A 10,940-nucleotide genomic window follows, 5' to 3' on the forward strand; every position below is an offset into this window, starting at 1 on the left:
AGATAGAAATGTGAACTGACTTGAAAAAAACACTCCAAGCATCATAACATTCTTCTTCTTTTTCTTAATTCTCCCCCCTCTAATGGCACAGGTATCCCTAACATGCTCGTGTTAAAATCACCAATTTGATAAAAACAAAGTCATATCATCATCTCAAAAGACTGGAAATCGCACACAACATTTTCGGAGATAAAAAGAGCATTCCAATGATATTGCTGTAGATGACAGTCAAAGCAAATAAAATACTTGATTTACTCCACGTAATAAAAATAAACTACAATATCTCGGTTATAATACAAAGCTAGGCACACGCATAAATTAACTAAAGCACACTTCCCTGAAGGGTTTTTCGTTATAATTCTGCATACAACTATGCCACGGCTATAGCATCACCCCAAACCAACCAACCACTTGGGATCTCGCCGCAGATCAGAACACCACTCAATTTCTAGGGCCCATATGCCGTTGTCCTCATTATCCTCATGAAATCATCGACACCCACTTCTCCATCACCTGCGTGCATTGCACAAGCCATTATATACACAGGAAGCAGAGCATCGGTGAGTAAATAAAGCTAGTGCATCACGTTTTATAAAATTATCATGGGTAAAGAATTGTTTGCCAGCTTGATATCCTACTCGACACTGCTTTTTGATGCAACAAATTAGCATGGACGTCTCAAACGGGTCAAGTCCACAAAAAGCTAGCAGCCTGGTTGTAAATAAACCACTCATCACATGACACGGGAATTCTCATTAGCTTGTTACACACCATTTTGCCTTCTAACTGTTAATTTTGTGAAGATTAATGCACAATTTGAAAACTAGGCATGCCCTTGGTAATACAAGCAGGCTTCCACTCTATTTGACAAGCAGGTTCAAGATTTAACTTCCAAAGCCAAGATGAAATAATAACATGCTAACTTACCATCTTGATCAGCTTCTTCAACCATCTCTTGAATCTCTCTTTCAGTGAAGCTTTCGCCAAGCTCCTTGGCTATTTGCTTGATGTCACCTACAGAAATTTTTCCCTGAAGCAAAATGAATTAGATGATAAGTCTTCAGCAAGTACGAGCAAAATCAACAATGAATCAATGAAAGCTCACATTTTTATCATGGTCAATAATGCGGAATGCTTTTGAAAGCTCTTCCTTTGTGTCCCTTTCTCCAATCTTGGCTGTCATCATATGCACAAATTCATCAAAATCAATTGCACCACTGCCATCTTTGTCAACATCTGCAATCATTTGCTCGATTTGCTGGAATGGCATAATCAAGAAATATGTTAACCATGCAGCCAGGTTTCACAAGAAGGATGAAGCTTAAGTTCAGGACGATGTATGTCAGGTAAGAAACTGATCAAGCAATGTATTGCAGAAGATATCTGCTTGGTTAAAGTTTACCACATGGCTCTCATTGTTTTTTTTTTTTCCAATAGTCTTCAAACCCATATCATCTCCTTGTTCAAACAGCCAATTCTTCATATAAATATGCCAATAGGATTCTATGTGCTACAAATGCTTATCCTTTTTCAATTATGAGACAAAAAAGTGAAAGTAACCAAAGACTGAGATGTAGATTAATAATGATCACTGATAAGAGGAAAAGGTTCCTTGAAGACAAGAAAAAGATAAGAACCTCCAAAATAGAGGAAGTTTCCTGCTTATTCCTTGCGTTTTTTCAGTGAATACCATTTCAAACACTTATCTTTAGACAATTTCCATTTCTCTTGAGAGAAAACAACTGCTGTGGGGACATTGACTTTCAAACCATTAAAGAGTATGCAGAAGGGCTTTTGATCTCCTTAGAACAAGAGGACCAACTTAGGCTATTCTTGAAGCTGTATGACAGACCAGTGAAAAAAACTTCTGTGCGGGAATGGAGACAATGATGGAAACTGTTTGACAGACCACTGCAATATCCTTTTCCAAAAAACTTACAACTATTTTAAGAGATGCACCTACTTCAAAAATGCTTTGCAAGAATGGACCTGCTGATATATGCATGAATTATGAAACCAATCCAAAGTAAAATGATAAGCTACATTGTGCCATTTACAAGTTAAGAACATAATTCCAAAGCATGCACAAATTTTGTAGGATGATATAGCATCCACACATATATCCATCTTGTGAGAAATGGTATTCTAAAACATAATAGATAAATGGAAAGCTCAACATCTGCACAAAGTTAGGCACAGCGGGTACCTCATTGTTCATCTCAAAGCCAAGTGCCCTGTTATCACATATTTTAGTCATAATTATTTCAAGACACAGCTTGCAAAAACCAATCAAATATGATCCAGTATTCATACCTCATGGCAACATTCAGCTCTTTGGCATCAATAGTGCCTGGAAAATACAGCAGTAAACAAAACAAATAAATGAAAAGGAAAATACCACACGTATCGAAAGCACAAATGGCAACTGATAATTTCAGTACCTGAGCCATCAGTATCAAACAGATCAAAAGCTTCTTTAATTTCCTGCTTCTTCTGTTGAGTCAACCCATGATGTCGTCCTCTGGGTTTATCCTTCCTATTTTGCCCTTTATAAAAACTTGCCTGAAGAAGCACAAAGTTCAAGAATACGCATAATCAAAACTTAGTTCAGCAAATAAATTAACCATCATTCACATTTCAGAAAATATTTGAAACTATTAGTCTGAATAAACCAAGAATTACAAATCTTAAAAAATTAACCGCAGGTAAAAACAAACAAAAACATGATACTAAACAAAAGACCATTGTAATTTGAACTATTATAGAATACTCATATTAGATCTCACACAATCCTCCATGCCTCCGCCCAAACTTGTGGCAGTGAAACTTGTTTCACCATTAAATTTATCACCTTTGTGGAAAGTTCTTCCAAACCCAGTGCAGAAAATTCAAATGAAACTCAATGCACTTAACTAAAAATTACTATAAGCAAATAAAAAGTTCAAGCTTGTATTCGTGATTTCACATCTTTTACGAAGCTAATTAAAAATAAATAAAAATAATGATTCTAAATAAGATTTAACCCGGATAAATTCAACTAGAATCAAATAACAAAAAAAATTACACATGGGGTTTATTCTAAAACAGTGACAGCGATCGAATCACGCAAATTATGCAGAGCAAACAAAAGAAATCGAGCCAGCAAATAATTCACGAAAAATAGAAGTGGGAAAGAATGGAGAAACTAACCATAAGTTTTCAGTGGATGAGATTAAGAAAAAAATCCTGGGATTGAAATCTTAGGCAATGTGAAGAAACCGTGCCTGTCTGATTTGTCGTTAATGATGTTTATCTTTCCCTTTACGCCTTCTGTTTCAGTGGTAGAGTTTGTCAACGCGGAAACCAAATTGGGCTTGGAGCCCGTTTATCCACTTTACTATTATTATTACTTAACAGCTTTTTTTTTTTTTTTTTTTTTTAATATGTTGAATTGACGAGTAAATTTGAATTCAATTTTAAACTTGTATATTTAAAATAAAATATGAAATTACATAATTAAATATAATTATATTATTTGAAATATCCATAGAAATTATTTAAATTAGTAATATTGATTATTTTACTCTTAATTTAGAATTCATTTTTGTTACATAAATCATTTTTTATTACAAAGACCCTTATATTTATTTAAAATAACATAAAATATAGTCATTTCAAATAAAATATAAATATATTTATCTCATATTATTTTTTTATTAAATATTTTTTAAAATAATATATATATATATATATGTGTAAAAAAAAAAAAAACTTGCAAAGATTTATTGGCTTGTTTCCTAATGCGTAGGTTTTGGATTCCAAGTAGAATTATTATGACATATATGCTACTAGGCTTGTGAATTGTGGAAGGAAAAATGAAAGTAATAACCAAGCAACCCATGATGGCATTATCTTATGATTCAGCTTTCTAGTACAATACAAGTGAAAATTTCAAGAATATAAATGATAGACTAAATGAGGACTATACAATTCAAGTAGAAATTTCAAGCAACAACTTTAAACTTGGAATCATCCATTCATCACAATAAAAAAAAAATAATAAGTTAGTAACATAATTTTAACAATGTTAATAACTCAATAAAGATACTATGATTTTTAGTTCTAATAATTCAAATAATATCACCATACAAAATAAGTTTTTGACATTTACATAAATATTAGTTCTAAATCTCATACTTAACTTGTACTCATTAATAATATATTATCAACCTATTTTTTTCGTCAATCATTTAAAGCTTGGCTCTTTTGGATATTCAAAAAATATTCCAATAAGATTGGGATGATCTACAAGCCATTTAACTTCTTCAAAAAAATTGATCCCTCCAATCCCAATTTTCCCATTGCTTCAATTATCTTGATCAACTTCCAAACTTGATGTTTTGTGTTTATTCTAGCTTGTGCAATATTATGCATTGCACTAATCATTTATTTTTAATTATGAAGAATAATCATTTGTCATTGTTGTTTGTCATTTTGTACCTTTTGAAGATAAAGTTCTAGACAATTATAGAGTAAATGATAATAAACCTTGTGTTCTTGGTGTTGATAAAGCACTTTCACAATTATAGGGATTAAAATTCTCTACATGAATCTCATTATTTGCTTGCACCTCATCAATATCATTAATATTCATCTCTCTTTTCTCTCTCTCCCCCTCTCTCTCCTCCCCTCCCCCTCATATTCGAACATTTTATCTAGCACTCTCGCCTTGAGATCCAGTTGCTATATCTTGAGTCTGAAGTTGAAACCTCCCACTCAAGCAGGATATAAGTGAGTTTTAAGTCAAAAGTGCAAACAACCAATACATTTATCGCAGGAAAACATTTTCGTCCTCTATACCTTGATACATCTCCCTCCATTATTAAGTATTTGTGATGAGATTGTAGAACCATTTGGTTAAACTAAAAATTGATCTTCAAATGTTATTAGAGCTCTGAGTACTTAATGAAAATTACGACTAACAATCTTAGTAGACTAATAGAAAAAAAAAAGTTGTATGATCAAGTACGTAACTGGCCACTTAAAATGTGTAGAATTGGGCAACTTATTCCTCAACAACATTGTGTTGACTATCCCTATGAAGTTTTCTCCTAAGAAATATTTCAACTAATCAGCTAAATACATCATAAAAAATTCATTACTATTACACAATATGAGTTATTATTTGCTTGCAATTCTATTAGCAATTCTTGACATTCTTGTTCTTTATCACGTCTTCATGGTTAGATGATTGGTCTTTCAATACGAAACATATATTGAATCATACAAACTAAATAACCCACATAAGCAACCATGACTAATATTGCATTTCTTTCAATTTGAATCATTTTGCCTACAATTAATATTAATTAACAAGCTATTAATACACTTTTATAAAGATGACAAATCCATTCTCAATCTAATGCTTCATATAATATATATTGTAGAGATCCTAAACATGATTCATATTGTCCACACACATATTTATACTTGTGATGAAAAGTATTACACCTTTTGTCTTAAGCTCTATATAAATTTTGTCAAAAAAATTCTAACCTCATTTTCAACTTCGAAGATGAAAAATCATCCAAAGAGTTTGGTCTATGACCATGCTCATGAGCCATTTTTCCTTTAATATTCAAGTAATAGTTACTTAATTGTGAGTATAATTTGTTATTTTATAACAAACTACACTACAATAGGTTGCGGGTCTGGCCATACTATAAAAAGCTATTGGGTAATATTTAGGACATTACCATTATTTGACATGTTTATTTCTTCAAGACCATAACTTAACTAACTTATATATTGTCTAATTTCCAAAATAAAACAAGGGAAGGACTAGAAGATTTAGAGGGCATGACACCCTTTCAGCAATTGAATCAAGGTTCAAATAAAATATATTTACTGGGATTCTAGGTGTATGTATTTTATCTTTTTTTTTCTATTTTTTTTTAATTAGGTGTGTAATTCCAAAATGAGAGATATTGGGGTATACTATATCAAAGTGAGATTTTTAAAAAAGGATAAAGATTCTAGATTATCTTTGCGAAGATCATCTTATAATCAATTAGCATTGTTTTGTTCTTTATATTTTACTTTTGCTTTTATAATTTTCAAATCGTGATGATGCTTATCTCCTTATTGTAAAACCATAAAGAATAAATTTTCCTATTTAAGATCAATCTAACAGCAAGAAGTGAAAATAGAAAAGCAATAAAAAAAAAGAAAAAAAAAAGCCCTCCAACAATTTCATGAATTAGCATTGCAAATACACTCGTTTAGTTGGTAATGTCCATGACAAACTAGCTATTACGCAATAGTCAAACCTGTAACCTGTTGCATGATGGTGGAGGTTATTATTGCTTAGCCAGAGGTCTATTGATAAATCAATCAATCAATTTGTGATTGAATAACAATGTAAAAAAACTAAAGAAAGAGCAAAATACAAGAACATATTCAAATAAACCAGAAAACAAAAAATTTTAAAAAATACAATAATTTATATAAAAAGGTTTGGTTTCATTGAATTCTCCAAAAGCTTATATGATAGTCAAATTCTCAATCCCACCTTTTAAAAAGCTTTATTGGATCAAACCTAAATGTTTTATAAGAGTTATTCAACAATGCTTTAAAAACGAAAATACACACTTAAATTCATTTTCTTATAAAGCATAAATCATGGCTTGATTTTACAAATAAATCAAGTCACCACAAATCAAACTCAAGCGAAGAATCAAATGGTTGTTTTATTTTTATGTGAATATTTTAAATAGAAATTATACATAGTCATATATATATATATATATATATATATATATATATATAATAAAACCAGATATTTGTACACGAGTATTGTTGCACCCGACATCACGGCAACCTTTAAAAATTCATATTATGAAAAAAACAAATATCTGGCATCTTGTCCTTGTGGGGGAAGGTCTAATTTAAAGAGTCGCCACCTAATATTATGGTCACTTAGAACTTTACTAATCAACAAAGATTATATGATATAGGACTGGTTATGCAAAATAAAAGATATTATCATCCCTTAGGCATCCTACCTGAAGTAGGCTTGTTTTGTTTTTTATGGTCTGCTTATAATATTAATAACTTTAGCACTAGTGAATATTCAACTACAAATACTTTCAACTTTGACATTGATAAATATTACGTGAAGAAAAGGTATGATATTCCTAACTTTGGGGTCAATGAATATTGAGGTTGATATTTTTTACTTTGGTGTCAATGAATAATTTTATCGGTAAATCCATCGATAATATTTAATAAATGACCTGGCGTTTGACCCTTCTTTTCCCCTCCCTCATTTTTACTTCTTCCTTGTAAAATTTTTATGTACAACAAAACAGCCACTCCCCCCTCCCAATCTCAATATAACTCGACCTCTCAGAACCTTTCTAGCCACCACAATACTCTATTTATCAACATTTGTGTTCTAATTGAAATTTTATTGAAAATTCTCCACTTTAAATAAGCAAATCTATCCTTTTTTAATTTGAACACAACTTTAAAATATTGATTTTTATTGCATATTTTTGTAGTATATATATATATTTTTGGGTGTTTACTTGTTTTATTATTATTATTCTCAAATAAACTTGTTGTTTGGATTTATGATTTGTATATGTTATGGTTTGATTTAGATTTTATAAAATTATATTTATTAGTAAATTGTTGAAACTTATGTCAAATTACTGACTTAGATGTTTTGTGATGAAATAAATAATGACTTGTTTAACATGTATGTTTTATATTTTTTTAATTTTATTTTTAAGTTATAAATTCTGTAAATGTATACAAATTTACATTTGCGTAAATAATTGATAATGAGTACTTAAGAAAAGTATTAAAATAAGTTGAATAATCTTGAGTTAAACCAATACTTTTGCAAATTTATTTATGTCGAATTACCAACTTAGATGTTTTGTGATGAAATAAATAATGGCTTGTTTAATAGATATGTTTTATATTTTTTTCAATTTCAGTTCCAAGTTATAATTTCTGTAAATGTATACAAATTTACATCTGCGTAAATAATTGATAATGAGTTAAGAAAAATATTAAAATAGGTTGAATAATCTTTGAGTTAAACCAATACTTTTGTAAATTTATTTAGTTAACATAATTAATTAATACATGTTGTCATCATTATTTTATATAGGTTTGATAAAAGTGATGGATGATCATTCATGAATGTATCGAGATTCACCTTAAGGATTACGAAGTTTGGATTATTGTAATGTGGTTCAGGGTTTTATTAATTATGAAATATCTAATCTGAGAAATGTTAGTAAAAGCGATATAAAATATCCATGCAAGAGGTGTAAAAATAAAAAGTTTTTTAATTCAGTTATTGTAACGATGTATCTTCTACAAAAAAAGGTTCATGGAGCAATACATGTGTTGGTATGCACACGAAGAATCATATATTCCTCACGAGACCATGGTAAAAATGATGATTGATTCAACTTCTAGTGCTAGCAACGTGCATGGACTTATAAATGACAATAGTAATCCTTATAGGACTACGGTTATGGATACAATTGGAATGAATTAGGGTCATGTCGGTCAATGTCTAATCATAGATGATGAACCGAATGCAGATGCAGCTATGTTTTTTTTTTTTTTTTATCTTTTGAAAGATTTTGACAAATCATTATGAAATTGTTGCACAAATCATAGTAAATTATAGGTCATTGCATAATTGTTCACCATCAAGTTAGATCATGGGTTGATTGAGGTCGATTATGATAGAATTGTCAAATGGATGAGAAGCATTTTACCTGAAGGAAACATTTCTAGGTTTGCTTGAGTTATTTTTTTTATTGACTGTTTTTTTATTATTTTAGGCTTTCAATATTTGGTTACTTTCAATTGGAGTTCCTAATTTATTTTGATTTGGATGTCATGGTACTTTCAGGGGTTCATTTTCTGGATCGTAGATTAAATATAGTTGGTTCTAGTCAATCCAATGTGTTAGTATCTCAATATATATTTTTTTTAATTTAAATTTCATTTGATAAATGATGATGTCAATAATTTTAACATTATTCATCTATTATATATCAAATTTCTGACTTTCTAGTTTTTTTTATAAAAAAAAAAATTGTTCCAAAAAAAATGATCTACGGTGCGAGTAAAAAAAAAAACTAGTAACTATCTAACTTGTTTAAGAGGTTGTGGTACCTGGCAATGGACCCAGGTCAATGGGCTTAATAATTTCCTTTTGAAGGTCATAATACAGCTCATTGGTGTATCGATCGATTAGCAGCCGAATAGGGTCCATCAAGGCCTACAAGGGTCTAAATCTGGTCGGAAGTTTTTATTTGCATGGCCCTGTGATAGTTGGCAGCACTAAACAAACCTTTTATGAGCACTTTGCCTTTTCATGATTCACCAAGCATCCAATTCAAAATGATAATTCAAGTTGCCCATTCACATTAGCAGCTGTACTGGCGTGTTTCTTTATGTCATTTAAGAATATTTTTGGAAGATTTTAAATTTTATTTTTAAATTAATTTTTTTTTTATGATTTCATATCATTTTAATAATGTGCATGTCATTCAAGTAAAATTAAAAATATTTTAAAAAATAATTATTACTGCATTACCAAATAAACTATAATATAATTTTCATAGAGATTTCAATCGTCATTTAGTCTTAGCATACGTGATACTATTTAAGATGTAGTTCACACTAATGATCTTGGCAAAAAATAGCTCCTTTTAATTCCCCACACTAGCACAATTACCTCCAATATAAAGCATTTGAATAAGTTACTTTTTCCTTGAATTGGAGATTATTAATGTAGTTTCAAGGTCTGGTTTAACCTTGATTTAATTGAATTAGGGTAATAAAACTGGTTCTCATACAACATTTCGAATACATAGAGCATGAACACATTTTATACACACATGGACGACAATTGGGCATGGATAGGGCACGGATATAATAGAGCGTGTTTGGCAGTGTGGTAGCGGTTACTTTTCAAATAATTTTTCGTACCGAAATGCATGCTAATAATGTTTTTTTTTATTTTTTAAAAATTATTTTTGACATCAGCACATCAAAACGATCTAAAAAATACAAACTGCATTAAATTTTAACAAAAAAAAAACCTTTTAAATTTTTTAAAAACACAATTTTAACCGCATTCTCAAACACTACGTATTCTCTTTCAAAGAAGCTAGCAGTAAAAGTTAACATGGCTCTACTTGATGGACACTGGCAGCCCACATGCTTGAGCTGGGATTTCAGTAGTAGCCATCATAGATTCAAAAGAAGATTTCACTGTTCACAAGTCAATCTGTCCTGAATCATACTAGATGCAAAATGAATTTTGCCCTCAAATCCTTCTTGTATCCAGCTTAGTTTATAACTGTTATTAGATTTGCTTTTTAGAAGAGTTCATTAAATTAATTGAGATACGCTTAACATCCATATTAATAAAAAAAAAATCAAAACAATAAAAAATATTAAAAAAATATTAATTCTAAGAAAGTTTTATTATAATTTCAAATCGATTGCTGAGTTGCACTGCATGTTCCCAGTACCTGAAACGAATGAACATTGTTTCTCCTTTCCGAAAGCCTAACTCGGTCCAGAGCACAGAACACAAACCTTTCACTAAAAAGAGAAATACCTTGCCTTTCACGGAAGAAATGATTGCAACCCATCAAAGAGAACAAGCTGTATCCGTCAAGTTAAACGGATTCTCATTCGAGAACACCCCATTCCCATAAAAAAAAGAGGGAGAAAGAAGAACCTTTATGCCTTATGTTTCCTTAGTTTTTAAAGGGAAAAAAAAAAAACACGCAAACTTCTTTAGACGTTAATTTACACAGAAGATTTCCAGACAAGAACTTACTGGTCTGGCCAAACCTAAATGAACAACCAAACAAACAGCAGTAAATACCCAAATAAAGCAATAAATCACAAGC

General features: G+C 30.5%; 1 protein-coding gene across 1 annotated transcript; it reads right to left on the bottom strand.

Moving 5' to 3' along the window:
• Positions 1-228: 228 nt before the first annotated feature.
• On the bottom strand, positions 229-3,348 carry LOC118045809 (probable calcium-binding protein CML13). The gene is made up of 7 exons (XM_035054525.2): positions 3,190-3,348; positions 2,442-2,562; positions 2,314-2,350; positions 2,207-2,234; positions 1,106-1,258; positions 928-1,030; positions 229-513 (listed from the first exon to the last, which is right to left on the bottom strand). The coding sequence occupies exons 1-7, from the start codon at positions 3,190-3,192 to the stop codon at positions 449-451; spliced, it is 510 nt and encodes a 169-aa protein (XP_034910416.1). The 5' UTR covers positions 3,193-3,348; the 3' UTR covers positions 229-448.
• Between the last annotated feature and the right edge of the window lie 7,592 nt (positions 3,349-10,940).

Source organism: Populus alba, chromosome 5 (assembly GCF_005239225.2).
Source record: "Populus alba chromosome 5, ASM523922v2, whole genome shotgun sequence".
Lineage (NCBI taxonomy): Eukaryota > Viridiplantae > Streptophyta > Magnoliopsida > Malpighiales > Salicaceae > Populus > Populus alba.